The sequence below is a fragment of the Lepidochelys kempii genome, chromosome 7 (assembly GCF_965140265.1).
Source record: "Lepidochelys kempii isolate rLepKem1 chromosome 7, rLepKem1.hap2, whole genome shotgun sequence".
NCBI lineage: Eukaryota > Metazoa > Chordata > Testudines > Cheloniidae > Lepidochelys > Lepidochelys kempii.
In genome coordinates this window covers 33,510,051-33,530,296 of record NC_133262.1, presented here as the reverse complement: position 1 = coordinate 33,530,296, position 20,246 = coordinate 33,510,051, and the positions used below count along the sequence as shown (strand labels likewise).

General features: G+C 60.6%; 1 protein-coding gene across 6 annotated transcripts in view; it reads left to right on the top strand.

Moving 5' to 3' along the window:
* Positions 1-19,298, top strand: part of SPTBN2 (spectrin beta, non-erythrocytic 2) — a 62,925-nt gene extending 43,627 nt beyond the window's left edge. For all 6 annotated transcript variants that reach the window (XM_073352065.1, XM_073352061.1, XM_073352063.1 and 3 more), the window contains 23 exons: positions 1,514-2,384; positions 3,031-3,168; positions 3,548-4,304; positions 4,720-4,922; positions 5,381-5,471; positions 5,555-5,701; positions 6,437-6,700; positions 7,142-7,366; positions 8,653-8,742; positions 9,130-9,390; positions 9,885-10,015; positions 10,607-10,811; positions 11,275-11,649; positions 12,063-12,307; positions 12,719-12,857; positions 13,254-13,338; positions 13,604-13,800; positions 14,665-14,813; positions 15,090-15,165; positions 15,499-15,737; positions 15,992-16,165; positions 16,336-16,378; positions 17,206-19,298. In XM_073352065.1, the coding sequence (XP_073208166.1) occupies positions 1,514-2,384; positions 3,031-3,168; positions 3,548-4,304; positions 4,720-4,922; positions 5,381-5,471; positions 5,555-5,701; positions 6,437-6,700; positions 7,142-7,366; positions 8,653-8,742; positions 9,130-9,390; positions 9,885-10,015; positions 10,607-10,811; positions 11,275-11,649; positions 12,063-12,307; positions 12,719-12,857; positions 13,254-13,338; positions 13,604-13,800; positions 14,665-14,813; positions 15,090-15,165; positions 15,499-15,737; positions 15,992-16,165; positions 16,336-16,378; positions 17,206-17,439 (5,339 nt within the window). In that variant the 3' untranslated portion in view covers positions 17,440-19,298. The remainder of the gene's footprint in view (positions 1-1,513; positions 2,385-3,030; positions 3,169-3,547; positions 4,305-4,719; positions 4,923-5,380; positions 5,472-5,554; positions 5,702-6,436; positions 6,701-7,141; positions 7,367-8,652; positions 8,743-9,129; positions 9,391-9,884; positions 10,016-10,606; positions 10,812-11,274; positions 11,650-12,062; positions 12,308-12,718; positions 12,858-13,253; positions 13,339-13,603; positions 13,801-14,664; positions 14,814-15,089; positions 15,166-15,498; positions 15,738-15,991; positions 16,166-16,335; positions 16,379-17,205) is intronic.
* The last annotated feature ends 948 nt before the right edge of the window (positions 19,299-20,246 follow it).

Below are 20,246 nucleotides of genomic sequence, written 5' to 3'. Positions count from 1 at the left end.
GCCCCTAAGAGCCAGAGGGACCTGCCGGGGGGCAAGGTGGGGAGTCCTGGCGGTGCTTACCTGGGGCGGCTCCCGGGAAACATTTGGCAGGTCCCTCTGGCTCCAAGGGGTGGATGAGCGTAGCTAGGAGGGAAGCCGGGGGAGCTGCCTCTCCCCCCACTGATCACATCAAGAGTGGTGCCTTAGGCACCAACTCTGTGGGTGCTCCAGGGCTGAAGCAGAGCACCCACTGGCAGCTCCCTGCCCCACGCCCGGCTCCAGCTCACCTCCACTCCACCTCCACCTCCCCCCCGGACTCGCCGCCCTCCTCTGCTTCTCCGCCCGTCCCCTGCTTCCCGCAAATCAGCTGTTCGAGCGGGAAGCCTGGGCGGGCTGAGAAGCAAGTGGCAGCTTCACGCTCAGGCCCAGGGAGGGGGAGGCGAGCTGGGGCAGGGAGCAGTTCCCCTGCCCCCCCCCCCCCCCGCCCCAGCTCACCTCTGCTTCGCCTCCCTGGGCCTGAGCACTGCCTCCTGCTTCTCAGCCCTCCCTGGCTTCCCGCGCGAACAGCTCATTTGCGGGAAGCGGGGGGGGGAGGTGTGGGGGGAGTGGAGAAGCAGAGTGGGGCGGAGGGTAACTCAGGGGCAGAGGCAGAGCGGAGCTGAGCTGGGGTCGGGGTGGGGAGCTGCCGGTGGGTGCTCTGCACCCACCAAATTTTCCCCGTGGGTGCTCCAGCACCGGTGAGTACACCCAGTGGTGAGCTGGAGCGGGTTTGCACCGGTTCGCTAGAACTGGTTGTTAAATTTAGAAGCCCTTTTAGAACCGGTTGCCCCTCGCAGGACAGCTGGTTCTAAAAGGGCTTCTAAATTTAACAACCGGTTCCAGCGAACTGGTGCAAACCGGCTCCAGCTCACCACTGGGTGTTCTCACCGTATCCTTGGGGAGAGCTCAGAAAGTTGAGACGGATCCTAGTGTGACTCTGGCATGCCAATGGAGAACTCCAGTGGCTCTCCTTAAGACCAGATGTTTTATAGGCCTTTGGTGCATATGTATAAATAGCTCCGCCCTCTTTTACTATCTTGACTTTCTCACCCTCGTAATGTTGGGGTGTCCTTATCCCATAAGTGACTATATTAATTAGTTCAAACTAATGGGATAAGTAGCATACATGTCAATTAAATTACCATGGTTACCTGTGGTTAGGCATCTACTCATGTTTCCCTCCAAAAATACCCTAAACTTGTGCAAACTGCCTTCTTGCAGGTACCTGTCAGAAGTTTTCAACACTTGTGATTTTTACAAAACAAGTAAAACAAAAGCTTATGCCATCTTGGGACTTAAGGTCCCTGTTGATTTACTTACTTATGCTAACCTAAGCAACTGCTCCTATGCAGGCTGTTAGGCCTTATAGCTGTGGTAACAGCTTAAGTTATTCTTATAGGTCTATGCCGCTAAGTCTCTTGCATTTCTGCATTGCTATTCTTATCCTTTACCGTAAAATCAACCTGTGGGCTACAACATCCACATCCCCCCACAGGATACAAGCCGTGTGACCCCCAGCTGGTGCAGGAGAGGGTGGACATGCTAGAGCTGTGCTACCAGGAGCTGGTTGAGCTGGCAGGCAAGCGCCGGGCCAAGCTGGAGGAGTCACGTCGGCTGTGGAAGTTCTTCTGGGACATGGGTGAGGAGGAGGCCTGGATCCGGGAGCAGGAGCAGATCCTGTCGTCGGATGATTTCGGCAAGGACCTGACCAGCGTGCTGCGCCTCATCAGCAAGCACAATGCCTTCCGTGATGAGATGAGTGGCCGCTATGGACCCCTGCAGCACACCACGGCCCAGGGCCACTGCCTGGTGCGTGAGGGGCACTTTGGGGCACGCGAGGTGGCCGAGCGCATCCGGGAGATCGAGGAGCAGTGGCAACACCTGGAGGCGCTGGCAGGCGAGCGGGAGCGGCGCCTGCATGAGGCCTCCAGCCTCTACCAGTTCCAGGCTGATGCCAACGACATGGAGGCCTGGCTCATGGATGCCCTGCGGCTGGTGTCCAGCCCGGAGGTGGGCCATGACGAGTACTCTACCCAGAGCCTGGTTAAGAAGCACAAGGACGTGGAAGAGGAGATCCAGAACCACCGGCCCGCCATCGCTGCGCTACATGAGCAGGCCCAGAGCCTGCCACCCGCCTTTGCCCATACACCCGAGGTGGCAGGGCGCCTGCCCGCTGTGGAACAGCGCTACCAGGAGCTGGCCGCTCTGGCTGAGCGCCGCAAGCAGGATCTGCAGGATGCCCTCAACCTCTACAAGATGTTCAGCGAGGCTGATGCCTGCGGGCTGTGGATTGGTGAGAAGGAGCAATGGCTGCATGCCATGGAGATCCCTGAGAAACTGGAGGACCTGGAGGTGGTGCAGCAGAGGTGAGTGGGGGCTGACCAGGCCCGCATGCACCACCTGGCCCAGCCTCGTTAGGCCCACACCCCGCTGCCCCTTGCAGCCAACGAGTAACTGTGGCCCTAGCCCCCTTCCCTGTCTCCCAGCTCTCTGTGTGGTGGGACATCCCAGAATGCATTGCTCCCCCCTCTATGCTGCTCTGTCTGTCCCGACTTAGGCACCATGGGAGAGCAACCTGGATTTTTCCAGCATGCACTGGGGCACATATGCTCTGGCAGCCCCTTGTAGCCAGTCAGTAGCCTGGCTGTCTCTAGCTATGTGTGTCCTTGGCAGTGGCCTAGCTTGCCCCTGGAGCCTCTCCCTGGAACCAGGGTGTTGGTGGGGACGGAGCCCCTAATGGGTCAGTGGAACTGGCATTGCCGATCCCCTTCCCTCCCCTTGGGCATGTGGTGGGGCATCCTAGAATGCATTGCTCCCCCATGATGCTCTGGCTGCTATATCCATGCTGAGGCCCTATGGGAAAGCAGCCTGGATTTTCCCAGTAGGCACTAGGGCAGATGCGTGATCAGCAGCAGCTGGTGCTGTGCTGGGGGGAACATGAGGGGTTGGCTCGCCAGGGCAAGAGGGGGGTTGAGTGCATTGTTGGCTGAGCCTGTATCTCCGGGCCTGCAGGTTTGAGACACTGGAGCCCGAGATGAATAACCTGGCTTTGCGCATTGCGGCCATCAACCAGATTGCTGGGCAGCTGCTGAGCACTGACCACCGCAACAAAGAGAGCATCCAGGCCACGCAGGAGCAGCTCAACACCAGGTCTGAGTGGGAGGACAGGCGGCTCAGTGCCAGGGGGAGATGGGGAGGGCAGTTGGCTCGGCGCCAGGGGGAGATGTGGGGGGCAGGCGGCTCGGTGCTGGGGGGAGATGGGGAGAGCAGGCGGCTTGGCACCAGGGAGGTTGTGGGGAGAGCAGGCTGCTTGGTTCTGGGAGTGGGGGCAGGCAGCTCAGCGTCAGAGGCTGTGTGTGGGGTTCTGACTGACCCATGGTGATGAGTAGGACTCTTGGGGGATCTGCATCCAGTGACAGGCATCAGGGCTCTGGGGAGGTCTGCCTTTGGCAGCGCCAATGTGGGCTCGGCAGCTCCAGGGTGGTCAGTGGGAACAGGCCCCGCACCTACCTCCCTGTCCCTTCTCCAGGTGGGAGCAGTTCCGCACTCTGGCCGACCAGAAGAAGGCCGCACTGACCTCGGCCCTGAACATCCAGAACTACTACCTGGAGTGCAACGAGACCAAGTCCTGGATGAGGGAGAAGACCAAGGTGATTGAGTCGACGCAGGAGCTGGGCAATGACCTGGCGGGCGTCATGGCGCTGCAGAGGAAGCTGACGGGGATGGAGCGGGACCTGGAGGCTATCCAGGGCAAGGTGTTGGACCTGCAGGGGGAGGCGGCCACGCTGGCAGCCGAGCACCCGGGCCAGGCGACGCCCATCCTAGACCAGCTGGCGGACATCAAGGCTGTGTGGGCCGAGCTGCGTGAGACCATGCGGCGGCGCGAGGAGTCGCTGGGGGAGGCCAGCAAGCTGCAGGGCTTCCTGCGTGACCTCGATGACTTCCAGGCTTGGCTGTCACGGACACAGACGGCTGTGGCCTCTGAGGATGTGCCAGCCACCCTGGCTGAGGCTGAGCAGCTGCTGAGCCAGCACGAGAGCATCCGTAATGAGATCGAGCACTACAAGGACGACTACCAGAGCATGCGGGCCATGGGCCAGGAGGTGACCCAGGGCCAGACCGATGCCCAGTACATGTTCCTGCAGCAACGCCTGGAGGCCCTGGACACTGGCTGGAAGGAGCTGGGCCAGATGTGGGAAAATAGGCATCACCTGCTGTCCCAGGCCTATAGCTTCCAGCTCTTCCTGCGGGACACCAAGCAGGTGGAGGGCGTGCTCAGCAACCAGGTGAGGCTGGGGCGACCAGCATGTCTGGGGGAGGCTGGTTCCTGTGCTGGAGATAGGACAGACCCATGCAGCCCAGTATGCCACCCCCTTCTCTGGCCCGGATCAGACCCATCTGCCCATCCAGTCCAGTATTCCCCCGACACCTGATCAGTCTCCTGGACCCATCCAGCTTGGTATTCCCCTCCAGCCCCCCATTCCAGTTGCCCAAGACTCCCACCCAAATCCCTGTCACTGTATTAGTCCCCTAGGACCCGCAATCACCCCATCCCCACCCACCCTTAGCAGTTTCAGTACCTCTCCATCCCACTGGCCCCTAGTTTCCTCCCTTGGGATCTCCATCTCACTCAGGGCAGGGGCCTGGAACATGGGCCAAGCTGTGCCCAGTGCCATGGCTCTGTGTGGCTCGCCCCTGCAGGAGTACGTACTGTCCCACACTGAGATGCCCAGCACCCTGCAAGGGGCAGAGGCCTCCATTAAGAAGCATGAAGATTTCATGACCACCATGGAGGCCAATGGGGAGAAGATCAAGGGGCTGGTGGACGCCGGGCGGAAGCTGATTGTGGGGGACAGTGTCCATGCAGACAAAGTCCAGGAGAAGGTTGACTCCATTGATGGCAGGTGAGAGCCCAGCCCCACAAGGGCTTCTGGGAGTGGGAACCCTGTTGTGTCATTGCTGTCTGGGTTCTATCCCCACTCTAGGAAGGGATGGGGGGGTCGAGTGGGTTAGAGCAGGGAGGGCTGGGAGTCAGGACTCCTGGGTTCTATCCCCAGTTCTGTGATTTAGGACAGGTCCCTTCCCCCTGGAGTTAAACAGGGAGGACAATACTGAGATTAATGATTGTGATGAGCTAGGAGCTCCTCCCTGGCCAGAGCCAGGCAAACCTGGCCCAGGAGGTCAGAGCAGCCTGTGGGACGGATCTCAGCTTGCCCTGTTCAGAGACCACAAGTTGCTAGTGCCCGAGGTAGTGGAGAGTCCTCACGAGCAAAGGCAGTGCTGGCTCTATGACATACAGAGGACAGGCCCCGATCTCACCCTGCAGGTGAATATCACATGAGTCTCTGCTTTCCTTCCCCAGGCACAAGCGGAATCGGGATGCTGCCAACGAGCTGCTTCGGCGGCTGCGGGATAACCGGGAGTTGCAGCACTTCCTGCAGGACTGCCAGGAGGTGAGTGGAGGGGGGGCTGTGGGGGAGGGGCAAGGGGGCCATGGGTCTGGGGATCCTCACTCTGTCCTCTGCCTCCCCACCAGCTCACCCTGTGGATCAATGAGAAGATGCTGACAGCCCAGGACATGTCCTATGACGAGGCCCGCAACCTGCACACCAAGTGGCAGAAGCACCAGGCCTTCACGGCCGAGCTGGCTTCCAACAAGGACTGGCTGGACAAGATCGAGAAGGTGGGGGCGGTTAGGGTATGGCAAATTGGGGACCCCCCCACATGGCTGCACCCGAATACCGTGGCCCTGTCCCCTTGCCATGGACTTACCATCATGGCCATGCACCAGCATCAGAGACTTGCCCCTTCATGGTGGACTTGCCACAGCATCATGGACCTGACTCCATGGCCACTCCCCAGTGCCATGGACCTGCCCCATGGCTCTGCCCCCTCTCCATGGACTCATTACCACAGCCTCGCCCTAAGACCATGGCCCTGCCCGCACAGTCCCACCCCTTACCATGGACCCTCTCACCCATGGACCCCCTGCTGCAGACCATGGACCCTCCCACTTCTGGTCCCAGAGATGCTGGGGTGTCAACAGGGCCCCCAGGACTTGTCCCTCCAGTCGGGTTGTCTGTGCATGACTGAGGGGGGAGCTGGGCCCACTGGACTCTGCTGCTCCTGCCTCATACTGAGCCCCCTGCTGGGATAGAGCTGGCCAGGCCCCTGGAGAAGTGGGGCTGGGTGTTAATACCCCACTGAGATGCATGGGGCAGGTCCCCCCTCTCAGAGCCATTGTCTCAGGATTCCTGCAGACTCTGGTGTGACTGTGATCACATGACTCCAAGAGGCAGGGCACAGGGCTGTAGCAACTTGGCCTTCATCTGGGCTTGGCCAGGCCTGCTGGGGCCTGAAGACCCTGCAGCACATGCAGGGCCTCATCCCCCTAACCAGTGCTCTGGGTCCCTGACAGGAGGGGCAGCAGCTAATGGCGGAGAAGCCGGAGCTGGAGCTCGTGGTGAAGGAGAAGCTGGACAGCCTCCACCGGCTATGGGATGAGCTGGAGTCCACCACCAAGACCAAGGCTCAGTGCCTCTTCGATGCCAACCGGGCTGAGCTCTTCACCCAGAGCTGCTCTGCCCTGGAGGCCTGGCTGGCCGGGCTGCAGGCCCAGCTCCAGTCTGATGACTACGGCAAGGATCTGACCAGCGTCAACATCCTGCTGAAGAAGCAACAGGTCTGGGGTGGCAGGTGCAATAGAGGGGAGGGCAGCCTAGATTCTTGGGGTGAGGGATGATGGGGCTCCAAGATGACCCAAAATTCCAGGTCCCAAAGGCCCGTGAGATATGGGAGATCCTGGCCCTCTGACCCTCTCAATCCCAGAGCCCATTCTCCCATTTCCAAGGCCTTGGGTATCCCCTGGCAGAGGGAGCCTGCTCCATTGGCCACCGCACTGGAGAACCCTAGACTGGCCTCATCCCTGACACCACCCCCTCCATGCACCACGGCTCAAAGGTGGAACTAGTTGCCTGCAGGATCCCCAAGCACCATGGGGAAGCAGAGGGGGACCCATGGCTGCATCACACCAGTGGGGAGAAGGGCCAGACTCCCTGCTCTCCCTGGGCTGGGGCTCTCTGCTGGGGTCCCTAAGGCTGTAATGCTGTCCTCTGCCCCTCAGATGCTGGAGAATCAGATGGACGTGCGGGAGAAGGAGGTGGAGGCCATCCAGTCGCAGGCACTAGCCCTGAGCCAGGAGGACGCCAACACAGCTGAGGTGGAAGGCAAGTTCCGGGCAGTGGAGGAGAAGTTCCTGGACCTGCGGGGCCCTCTGGAGGAGCGCTGCCACAAGCTGCTGGCCTCCAAGGAGGAGCACCAGTTCAACCGTGACCTGGAGGACGAGATCGTGAGTCCCAGGCAGTGCAGGTGGTGCTGCTGTGTGGGGAGAGGATGGGAAATGGGGCCTGGAGAGGGGAGACAGGAATGAGATCCAGCCCCAGAGACTGCTGCCTTTTACTCCATGGGCCTCAGCCTAGAATTACAGGAGTGCAGAGCCCCACCGCTGCACCCAGCACTCCCCCATGCCAGGGGGCAGGGTAGGGGGCATTTAGGCTGGGTTTCTCCTGCAGGCCACTGTGCCCCCTGGACAGTATTGGGGCTGAATGATGGGTCCCTATTAGGGACTAGCACTAAGCCCTGGGTCTCTAATGGGGCAGATCTGAGTCTCAGTTACGGAGCCACACTGCCTTTCAGAATGAATGTGCTAGATCCTTGGGCTTGGCTGTGCTGCACCGCCTCACACGTCCCTCCAGAACCAGAGACAGAGCCCAGCCCCCCTGTTCCAGCCCAGTAGATCCCACGCCCCTCCCAGAGCCGGGGGGAGAACCCAGGAGTCCTGACTCCCAGCCCCAAGCCACTAGGCCCTGCGCCCCTCCCAGAGCCAGGGGGAAAACCCAGGAGTCCTGACTCCTAGCCCCCTGCTCTAACCCACTAGGCCCTGCACCCCTCCCAGAGCTGGCGGGAGAACTCAAGAGTCCTGACTCCCAGTGTCCTAGTGTTCTTGAACAAATAGAGCCCTCACTGGCTAAGTGTGAGTCTCCGTCCCCCTCCAGTGGCCAGTCCCTGCTTCACCTGCCGGTGATGCCCTTTAGCTTCAGCAGTGGGGCTCTATGCAGCATGTGTGGAGGTCCCACCCTGGCTGGTGACAAGTGGATGGGGTGGGGGGTCAGGCTGGGTCCATGGGCTGGACTTTTGCGTGGGAGGAGAAAAAAATTTAAACTGGGAAATTCCATTAATCTCCCACCCTGATATTCAGACTGCAATGTTGAGTGGAGGGGCTGCCAGGTTTGAGGCTGCCCATGCATGGACCCCCTTGCAGTTCCTGTCCCATGCAACATCCCCCACTCTGTGCAGTGCCCGTGCAGCCCCCATGCATCCCCCTACCCTGTGTACTCCCCTGTGCATCCTCTACCCTGCGCACCCACCTGTGCAGCCCTACATGCATCCCCCATCCTGTGCACCCCCGTTCAGCCCCCCATATATCCCCCACCCTGTGCAGCCCCCCATGAAGCCTCCATGCTTCGCCCCCACCCTGCACAGTTCTCCCTGCATCCCTCACTGTGAAGCCCCCCCATACAGTCCCCCCACGTGCCCCTCGTGTGCCCCTGACCCTGCTCCACATTGTGCTTTCAGCTGTGGGTGAGGGAGCGGATGCCGATGGCCATCTCCACCGACCATGGCAAGGACCTGCCCACCGTCCAGCTGCTGATAAAGAAGAACCAGGTGTGGTGCCAGGCTGGGGAGGGACTGGGGGGCTGGAGTCTGCTCACCCCACTCAGTGGCAGAGGTGCTCCCTACCTCACGCAGTGTTGACAAGGCAGGAGTAGAGGGTTGGGGGCAGGGGGAATATGAAAGGAGGAGGGGGTGGGCGAGGGTTGATGGGGGATGGAGATGAGGGAGGGGTGAATTGGGGGGAGGGTCAAAAGAGTGGTGAGGCCTGGGGGTGAACGTACCATGACCCCCCCCTTCCTCTCTGCTCCCAGACTCTACTGAAAGAGCACTCTGAAGGCTGAGGTTGGGGGGTGGGGAGGGTCAGGAGCAGGGGGCTCAGCATAGGGGAGAGGGTGAATGCCACACTCTGACCCCCCTCGCCCATGCTCCCTGCCCCAGACCCTGCAGAAGGAGATCCAGGGCCATGAGCCACGCGTGGAGGAGCTGCTGGGGCGGCGGGCAGGGCTCGCGCGCTGCGGGCCCGTGGAGCGGGTGGAAGAGCTGCAGGAGGCCTGGCGGGAGCTGGGGCACCAGGCGGAGCTGCGGCACCAGCGTCTGGAGCGGGCACACGCTGCCCAGCAGTTCTACTTCGACGTGGCTGAAGCTGAGGCCTGGATGGGCGAGCAGGAGCTGCACATGATGTCCCAGGAGAAGGCCAAGGTCTGGGGGAAAGGGAGTGGAGGCCCCGCCCCCACCCCTCCATGGGAACCAGGTGTACCCCTCCACCCACTGGGTGCCCCCCCTCTGCAACTGTTGTGCACGATGTCCCAAGAGAAGGCAAAGGTGTACGGGGGGCACAGAGCCCAGCCTGCCCCACCCCCTCTCTGCCTCTGAGAGCCCCCTTGTTCCCTGATACCCACGGGAGCTGGGGTGCCTCTCACTCGCTGGGTGCCACCCCCCCGGCCACAGAAGCTGCACATGATGTCTCAGGAGAAGGCTGCTCTTGGATGTCTTGCATCCACCCTGACCCCGCACCTATGAAAGCCAGTGGGCCTGTGAGAGCTGAGTGACCCTCAGCCTGACCACCATCCTAGGAGCTGGGGACAGCCCTGCCCACCCGCTCCCTTTGCCCCTGCATCATGGCACCCCCGCCCCTCCCCCTCTTTGCCCCTGCGTCGTGGCACCCTCCATCCTTCTCTGTCCGGCACCCACAGGACGAGCTGATTGCCCAGGCCATGGTGAAGAAGCACCTGGTGATGGAGCAAGCGCTGGACGACTACGCCCAGACCATCCACCAGCTCTCCAATCAGAGCCGCGACATGGTGGCCAGTGAGCACCCAGAGAGGTGAGACCCCCTGTGCCCCTTCCCCCCCCCAACAGTGGGCACAGATCCAGGTCCCATGGCCCTGTGCTACTGGGGGACAGTGAGTCCATAGCCTCCCATGGGTTGCCAGGAGCCCAGTCGAAAGCCCCGTCCCTCCGCCCCGCTGAGCCCAAGTTGTCCCCTCAGCAGGGCCTGAGCCCGGCTAGATGCTGCTTGTGCCTGCATCACAGACCTTGTGGCCCGATGCTCTGTGCCCAGACACCATTCGCCATGGCTGTGCATGGAGAGAGGGGCACCGCAGCTGTCCAGGGGAGATCAGACCTGGAACCTACAGTCCCTCTCGCTTGGGATGGAGGTGGAGACTCCCTTAGCAACATGCCCCCCTTCTTCCTGTTTGCCGTGGTCCGCCCCGAGCCTGGCACAGCCCAGGCGAGCGTGGCATGGCCCATGCCAGCACAGCCCCCACAGCATGGGAACCCCCAGCCTCTTGGGCAGCGCATTAGCCCCAGGGCTTTCGCAGGTCTTCGGCCCCTGCTCCCCGGCAGTGCTGCCACTTCCAGTCGGCGAGGGGCAGGCACCGCTCTGTGGCTCAAGTGGCTCTTCCCCCTGCAGTGAGCGGCTTACCCTGCGCCAGGGCCAGGTGGACAAGCTGTACGCCAGCCTGAAGGACCTGGCAGAGGAGCGGCGGGGGAAGCTGCAGGAGCACCAGCGCCTCTGCCAGCTTAAGCGCGACGTGGATGACCTGGAGCAGTGGATCTCGGAGCGTGAGGTGGTGGCTGCCTCCCACGAGCTGGGGCAGGACTACGAGCATGTCACTGTGAGTGCCCGGTGCAGAGCAGGGGGAGCTAGACTGGTCTCTGCTGGGCTGTGTCAGTCTGAAGTGGGCTAGACTGGTCCATGCTGAGCTATCCTGCTCTGTACTGGGTGATACTGGTCAGTCTGGACTGAGATAGACTGGTCCATGCTGAACCATCCCAGGCTCCGCCAGGCTGGGCTCCTGTGCAGGCTGGTGCCAGAGCCCGGCTGGCTACGCAGTGTGGCGTAGCCTCTCTGCAGCACTAGCCGAGGTAGCCCTACGTGGAGCCCAGCTGAGGCAGCCTCATGCGCCTGGAGCCCATCACCTCCCCCGGTGCACCTCCCATCCCGCAAGCCCATCCCTTCTCCTGTCGACCCTTTCCTGACCTCCCCTCCAGACCCCCTCTCCCACTCCCCCCAGACCTGGGTCCCATCACTGCCCTCAGCAGGGCCCGTGGCCCTCCCTGACCCTTCTCTTTCCCCAGATGCTGCGGGACAAGTTCCGGGAGTTCTCCCGTGACACCAGTAACATCGGGCAGGAGCGCGTGGACGCCGTGAACCTGCTGGCGGACGAGCTGATCTCATCAGGGCACTCGGAGAACGCCACCATTGCCGAGTGGAAGGACGGGCTCAACGATGCCTGGGCCGACCTGCTGGAGCTCATCGACACCCGCAGCCAGATGCTGGCGGCTTCCTACGAGCTGCATCGCTTCTACCACGACGCCCGCCAGACTCTGGCCCAGGTGCAGCACAAGCAGAAGCAGCTGCCTGACGAGGTGGGGCGCGACCTGAACACAGCCGAGGCCATGCAGCGCATGCACACAGCCTACGAGCATGACATCCAGGCGCTCAGTGCACAGGTACTGCCAGCTGCAGGGTGGGATTGGGCAGGGTCTGGGGATGGGGAGGGGGGTGGCGGCAGGGTCTGTGGCAGCGGGAGGGGAGTGGGGTGGGATGGGGGGACAGGGTGTGGGGTAGGATGTGGGGGAGGGAAGAGGAGCCGTGTGGGATGGGGAGGGGGTGTGGGGTAGGATCTGGGGTGGGGAAGGGGAGGGGAGCAGGGTAGGATGGGGGCAAGATCTGGGGGGGTCTGGGGCATGGAGAGGAGAGCAGGATGGGACAGGGGACAGGGCATGGGGTAAGGAAAGGGAGATGGGCAGGATGGAGTGTGGGGCAGTGTCAGGGATTCCTCTCTCTACATACACTTCCCCTACGAGTGGGAAGGGTGGCATGGGGTGGGGGCGGGATGCCACTCTGACCCCCGGCTCCCCAGGTGAAACAGGTGCAGGAGGACGCTACGCGGCTGCAGAAGGCTTATGCGGGTGAGAAGGCCGACGACATCCGGCGGCATGAGCAGGCCGTGAGCGAGGCCTGGGCTGAGCTGCTGAGCAGCAGCCAAGGCCGACGGCAGCTGCTGCTTGACACCGTGGACAAGTTCCGCTTCTTCAAGATGGTGCGAGACCTGATGCTGTGGATGGACGGGGTGCACCTGCAGATAGATGCCCAGGAGAAGCCCAGGTGAGCAGGGAGCTCCCAGGGCACGGACTGGAATAGCCCAGCCCAGACTGGCATGGCCCAGTGTAGGTCAATATAGCCCAACATAGCTCACCCAGCCTAGCAGAGACTGGGATGGCTCAGTGTGGACCAGACTGACCAGTATCGCCCAGTACAGACCAATATAGCTCAGCGTGGCCCAGTCTATCCCAGTTCAGCCTGACATGGCCCAGCACAGACCAGTATAGCTCAGGACAGACTGGCCAGGCCTCCACCCCAGCTAGCATGGCCCAGCTGGGATCAGAACAGCATGTGCCAGTGGACACAAGTCTGGAGACTGGAGGGAATCGCCTGGGCCCAGCCAGCCAGTGGTGAGTGGGGGGCTGTTGCTAGCTCAGCCATGCTGAAGGGTACCTCCTTATCCTCCTTCCCCAGGGACGTGTCCTCGGCTGACCTGGTCATCAAGAACCACCAAGGGATCAAGGCCGAGGTGGAGGCCCGGACGGACAGCTTCAATTCCTGCATAGCCATGGGCACTGCACTGCTGGACAAGGGCCACTACGCTTCTGACAAGGTGAGACCCCCAGGTGACAGCCCTCCATGCCCCTGCCATCCCAGCACTGCCCCCTGACACTACCCCCAGGTGTTGTGTGGACTGGGTGTCTTGGGTCCCCTCTAGTTCGTACCCGCACCCCTATGCTGGGATCCAGGTCAGGATCTCCTCCAGTCTGTTCCCAAGTCATCCCCTGAAAGGCCCCTCTCCTGCGTAGGGTTTACACATCGCCATCCATTCCTCACCGCCAATCATTTGACTGGGCTCTAGTTCCTTCCCACATCGCGATCCATTCCTCACCGCCAATCATTTGACTGGGCCCTAGTTCCTAGCAGTGGGACCATGTGACCAACACAACTGTGATTCCTCCAGGGTGGGCTGGGCCCCCCACTTTCCTGAGCCAGCGCCTCTGCTCAGATTTCAGAGAAGCTGTCCCAGCTGCAGGAGCGGCGCAAGGAGATCGGAGACCGGTGGCAGGAGAAGATGGACTGGCTGCAGATTGGTTAGTGAGGAGAAGGGGCAGGGAAGAGAGGGGGCTCTATGTGTCGGGAGGACACCAAGGAGGGAAAGGGGCAGCAGCACAGCTGTAGGGTTGAATCTGATGTGGTAGGGTGCAGAGGGGTGCAGTGGGGAGGTCAGTACTCCTGGGTTCTATCCCCAGCACCATGAGGGGAGTGTGGTCTAGTGGGTTGCTGGGGGATGGCAGCTTGGTATTCTGGGCTCCTGTCCCCAGCAGTGCCCCACCCATCTGGTCTGTCCCCCTGCAGTTATGGAGGTGCTGATGTTTGGGCGCGATGCCAGCATGGCTGAGGCCTGGCTGTCCAGCCAGGAGCCCATTGTGCGCTCAGCCGAGCTGGGCGGGAACGTAGACGAGGTGGAGAACCTCATCAAGAGGCACGAGGGCTTCCAGAAGTTGGCCGCTGCCTGGGAAGAGCGCTTCCTGGCACTGGAAAAGCTCACCACGGTGAGAGGCCTGCCTGAGGTTCGGGGGCCCTTGGTGTGTGCCCGGGGCAGGGATGCTGCACGCCCATACACACATCCCTGCTGCTCTGCCCCGGGGTGGGGGGTGGCTGTTGAGCCATTGGTGTATGCCCGGGTTGGGGATGCTGCAGTCCCACACATGGCCCCCTGAGGCCCTTGGCTGTGCCTTGGTGTGACACTGCCAGCCCACACAGTTTCCTGTGCTCTACCCTAGCCCTGGCCCAGGGTTAGGATGTCTCCATGGGCCAGAGGTAGCGCTGGGTTTGCCACAGAGGCCACCAATTGGAACTAAGGCCTGAGACCCACCCAACTTGGTGAATGGAGCCTCCAATGGGTGTGTCTGTGTTGAGTCTGTATGATGGATCAGAACCAGAACCCTGGATCTGGACTCCTACCCTGGAGCAGGTCTGATCTGCATGGTGCCCCTTAGGCCTGTTTCTGCCAGGCCAATCAGAGCTGCAGTCCCAATTCTGGAGCACCCTTCACTCTGAGGAGGTGTCGATCCCAGCTCTGCCCCTCATGGTCTATCTCGTATGGGTCAGAACCAGAACCCCTGGACCCTCTTGAGTTGTGGACAGCTCTGCCACTACGGCTCGTCTCTTGCCAAACGGATCGGAACTGGAACCCCAGTTCGGAATGCCTTGGCACTGGGGGCAGGTTCCCAGCTCTGCCTCTGGCCGTCCACCTTGATATGGATCAGAACCAGACCCCTATGGAACTGCCGCTCCCCACCCCAAGCCCTGCACTGTACCATGTGGAGACATGCCCCTGGCCTGTGTTCCCAGCCCGGGGGCCTTTTCAGGAGGGACTAGGCTGTTCCATCTCTGTGTGCCCCTCTCCCCTGCAGCTGGAGGAGAAGGAGCAGCTGCGGCACGAAGAGGAGGAGAGGAGGAAGAGGCGGCCCCCAACACCACCCGAGCCAGAGCCCGAGGTCACGGTGCAGCCAGTGCTGCCCCCTGACAGCCAGCAGGGGCCAGGACTGAGCATTGCTGATGGGTGAGAGCAGGGCCTGGCCTAGAGCACCAGCTGTGTAGGGGGTTGGCATCTAGGGGAGGACAGCATGGGGAGTACAGCCTCGGGGGAGAATGGGAAGGGGTCCTGGCATCAGGGGAGGAGGGTGGCATGGGGAGCACAGGCTGGCGGGGATGGGGGGAAGTCCCAGTAATGTGGGGTACATCCTGGAGTGGCAGCGAGGTTGGTGGCAGTCCTTCTCATGGGTCTCCACCAGCCCCTAATGCTTGTTCTTGTCCCGTCCCCCCATACCCCCCACAGGACTTCCACTCTGCAGAGCCGTCTCCCGGAGCTGCCTGCTGTGAATGGGATCTACCCTGACTCCGAGTCCCCCCAGGTAATGCAGCTCCCCCAGACGCAGCCCCCCAGCCAGGGCTACCTTGGGACTAGGAGGGCCCACAAACAGCAGCTGGGCTAAGGTGCCCAATTCTGGAACGGGGTGTGTGTGTGAGGGGTGTGTGTGTGGGGGGAGCCTCTGCCACCTTCAGCCCCATCCACTCCATGTTGCAGCTCTGACTCCTGAGTTCTATCCCCAGCTCTGGGAGGAGAGTGGGGTCTGGAGGGGGTCAGCTGGGCTGGTGGGGCAGAGCCTGGAGAGGCAGACGGCTCCCCCAGGCAGGAGGAATCTAGGAGCTGTGCTCCCTGTCACAGACCTGTTCTGTCCCTCCAGATGTCCAAGATGGCGGAGGTGACAAGCGGCACCCGGACGGATGCCCTGGCCGAGGAGAAGGAGCACAGCCCTGCCCCCTCGCCCAAGGCCCGCACCAAGCTGCCGGCACTCACCCCTGAGCCTGCCCATTCGGCCACGCTGCCACTCCGGTCACCAGACCCCACTGCCCAGGAGCACATGGAGGGGGCGCTGTGCCGCAAGCAGGAGATGGAAGCCCAGGGCAAGAAGGCAGCCAACAGGTGAGAGAAGCTCTGTCCCTTACTGGACTGGGGAAGCCTGGGGACCAGCTGCCACTGTGGTGGGCAGGGCCTTGGAGGTGGAGCTGGGGAGCTGTGTGCTCCACCTCCCGCCCCTCCCGCCTGCACTGATGGCTATATCCTACCCCTGGTCCCCTTGTGGTGATGGTTCTGTGCTCCCCTGCCAGCTGTGCTGATGGCTCTGAGCTCTTCCCTCTCCCCGTGGCTGTTCTGACGGCTCTGTGCTTCCTCCCAAGGTCCTGGCAGAACGTGTATTGTGTCCTGCACAAAGGCAGCCTAGGCTTCTACAAAGACGCCAAGAACGCCAGCCATGGTGTCCCCTATCATGGCGAGGTGCCCATCAGCCTGCAGGGGGCGCAGTGCAACGTGGCACTGGACTACAAGAAACGCAAGCATGTCTTCAAGCTGGGGTAGGAGCGGCCTCTGTGGCAGACACACAGGGTGGGCAGTGGTGGGATGGTATCCGTATGAGAAGGAGGGGACCTGGTGAAGGGGATAGGATGAAGGGAATAGGGAACAAGACAGGGTTTGGCTTAGCCATGGGGAGGTGACGTAACCTGTGTTTTTTTTCTCTCTGCAGGTTGAGTGATGGCAAAGAGTATTTATTCCAGGCCAAGGATGAGGTGAATCTCTTACGCATGAGGGCACTGCTTGCCCTGTCCACATGGGGGCACCCCTGCACGCTGGCCTCTGAGCTCCTTGTGGCCCCTCCTAGTGCTCCTAGGTTTACGTGTGTGCACACATGTAACCCATACACCTCCTGGGTGTGGTGCTGGCACCAAGACCACTTAGAGATTAATGAGTCTGCTACAGCCTTAGCTAATGGCCATGTAGCTTTTAGCTCATGGAGGAGAGGCTCATGTACTAAGCTCCAGAGGTCCCAGGTTGGATCCCGACTAAGGTCTGTCGGTGTTACATGCACACGCCGCCACCCGCTCGGGGATCCAAGTCTGCTATGCTGTAATGTCTCTCTCTCTAGTGGGGGAGGTCTGTAGGGGGCAGAGAGGGCTAACCGCACAGCCTCTCCTCCATGCACCTGGGGCCAGTAGCCAAACACCTGGGTTACAGGTTACAGGATTCTCCCAGTCCTTCTGCCATGCTCACCAATGTTCTGGACCCTCTGCCTTGCCCCATTCCAGCCCTAGAGCCCTCCCCCAGATATCCCTCCCCACTCTGCCCTGCCCCCTACCATCCTGAGTTGCATGCTTCCTGTGCTGCACCCTCTCTCAGTCCCTTTGCCTCATCAGTTCTGAATCCTGGGCCTTACCCCAGAGCTCTGCCCAACTCTGTTCCCTCCCAGATCCACCCTGTCTGTGCTCCAAAGTCCCACCCCTCTGCCTTGCCAACCCCTCTTGGTGCCCTGTCTCCTCCCAGAGCCAGTGCCCTGCCCTCTCTGTGCTCCAGTTCCCTGCCCCAACCCACGGCTGACAGCTCCTTCTCTTTCCGCCAGGCTGAGATGAGCACCTGGATGCGAGTGATCAATGCCTCAGTGGCCTGCACCCCGACGCCCCAGCAGGACACGGAGGATCCGCCCTCACTCACTGGCAAGGGCATGACACGGGCCGTGAGCATGCCACCCGTGTCCCCCAACAGCACCACTGAGGTCTCCGTGGCCCTGCGCAGCAAGGACGGCAAGGAGAAGGACCGAGAAAAGAGATTCAGCTTCTTCAAGAAGAAGCAATAGGGTCTGGGGGGCTTGCTACTGGAGGGGCACTGCCCGGCTATTTAATCCATGGAACTGATGGAAGGACACGGGATGGGACAAGGGGCTCTGCACAGGGGGGGCAGACTCTGGGCTCCAGATGGATCGGAGCAGGGAGTGGAACTCTGGGTCCTGGATGGGGATGCTGCATTTTAGATTGGTAGCTGTGCTAATGTGACAGTTTCAACCAACCCTCCCACCCTGGGAGCCGCTGGGGAGATCCCTGCTGACTCCCCCATACACTGGGGAATGCTGGAGTTGCTGGAGTGCATCAGCCATGAAGCCAAGCTGGGAAAAAACCTCCCTGTGACCTTCTGCACCAGTGCAGGGGAGGAGCAGCATTAGGGTTACCAGGCTGTGTGGGGAAGAGTATTTAGGTTGCCAAGACCCAGGCATGGTGGGGGAGGGGCATTTGGGCTGATGCACATTTGGGGACATGTTTGACTTGCCTTGTCCCCTCCTGTCTCTCTGATCCATGAACCTTCTCTCCTTGCTTCCCCCCATCTCCTGGAGCTGCCCTAGTATGGGGTGGTACATCTTCCCCCACCCCTTTTCTACAGCTGCTCTACATTAGCAGATCATGTGGCAGGGTCCATGGTGCATCCGTACCATAGTGAGGCCCCCACTCCGTGCCCTCTGCTTTGCAGACAGCCACACCCTCACAGGGAAGCTGCAGCTGAGCTGGACAGGATGGGGATGGGATCAGGTTCCCAGGGCTGGGGCTCGGTCTTTGGAGTGGGGTTATTTTTGCTTGCAAACAGCAGCAGTACCAGGGATTCCCTGCATGAGGATGCAGACAGCTGTGGCGGGCAGTTCTCTCACTGCCCTTCTCACACTGAGGGCTTTGCTGTCCAAAAGGGGAATGGGATTCCCAGAGGGGCTGAGCTCCCCCAAACAATGGACTTCAGAACAGGGGGACTCAGTGCTTCTGGCAATCCAGGACCTAAGAGCTGGAGAAATTACAAAGGGGGAGCCCTTATCCTCCTTGAAAGTTGAGGGGGCTGGACTCCTGGTGTCTCTGGAAATCTCCCTGCTGTGTGGGGCCTTTGAATTGAGACAGAGTGTCTCTCACCAAGCAACCCCGCTCAGCTAGCAGAATCACTGGGTGGGATCCTCTAGCCAGGGTTACCCGGGGGTGGGCAGAGGTCAGGCTGGATGCTCAGAATTGTCTCCTCCGGCCTGTCAAACAGTTGAGCTGAAAATCCATCCCCTGTTCAGTAGGTGGCTGCCCCTTTGACTTTCCCAATGTCCTAACCCCACTGGTCTCCAGTCATCCATAGGATTTCCTGGGGTGAACTGGGGGAAAGATTCCCTCCTCCCCACCAGTGCCCAATCTGGTGTCTTTTTCCACCCACCCCTCCCAAGCCCTGGCTGGTTTCCTTTGCCTTTATCTCCCAGTCTGTGGCCCAGAAATGATTTGTGCCTTCCTGCTATGAGTGGTTGCTCTCTGCCTCCCCTGGTCTTCCCTGTCTAAGGAGAAACCGTATCCCTGCCAGGGTAGGGCACCATGGCTCCCTCGCCCCTATGACTGTGAAATGAGCCAAGTCTCCTCCCTCTTCTGGGGCCCTGGGGACGGGCAGCTTGGAGCTCGAGGGGTGGGCAGGATTGCAGAACTGGATGGTGGCGGGGCCTGCTTCCTGCAGCGGGAGGCCTGGAAACAAGATGTCGCTGCTGCATTTGGACCATGACTTCGCTCCTCGCACCCCCTGGCTGGGACATCCCCTGAGCGCATCCTGGTGATCTTTCTGTGCTTGTGGGAAACATTATTCATGTGTTTGCAGTGGCATCTGTTCCAATTTTTGACAGAAACTCTGAAATAAAGGAGTCTGTGTAGAGACCAAGAGGCTTTGTTTCCCAGCAGGAATGGGGACGAGAGCATGTCTGCTCACACAACTTCCCTGGGGGCTGATGGGCATGGTGGGTGCAGTTAATGCAGGAATATCACACATGCAGCCACCTAGTGTCACAGTGCCAGTGCAACTGGCTCCCAGGATTGTTGCAACACAAATCATTGATGACAATAATGGCAGAGTGGCCTGTTGCTAGCTGGAGCATGCCCAGCTTCCAACCACCGGGTCATATGTGGCCACCACTGGCCATTTACAAATAGGCTTGGCAGGTGGGTGTTGGTTTTTTTAATAATTTTGGGGGATAATATCGATGTTTATTTTAAGCATTTTTTTTCAGTTTTTATCCATTTAAATATTCACAGTTGCGGGAGATGGTGGAGGGTCAGACATGGGGGTTGGTCAATTATTTAGTGGCAATGGAGGCTGGGATTCAAAAAGCTTTAGAACACTTCACGCTCCTTGTCAGCAGGGCGTATGGAAGTGCGGCAGTAACTATCCTTCCACCTGCTCCCACAGCATCTTTCCTACTGTGCAGCACCGGGGGGGGGGGGAGATTTCCAGTATTAGGATGGAATTTTGCGGGGAAGGGGGGCAAACCCACCTTTGCCAATAAGAATCGACCCCTTCCCTGCCTTGACACCTCCCTGCAGCTGGGGGCGACGCACGGGAAGGGAGGGAGGAGGGGTAGCAGAGCCCTGTCTGTGCTACCCCCCCCCCCCACCGCACCGGATCTGTAGAGCAGGGGAGGGGAAGCGGCTAGTTTGAACCCGTCTTTTGGTTCCAGCCCAATGCACTTCTGCACTCCCCACTCCCGCATCCAGAGCCGCAATGGCACAACCTTCTATTGACCCTCCCATGGAGAGGCACAATGGAACAATCCATTTTCACTGCTCTCCCTATAAAGAGCAAATTTATTTCGTGGGCTACAGCTCACTTCAT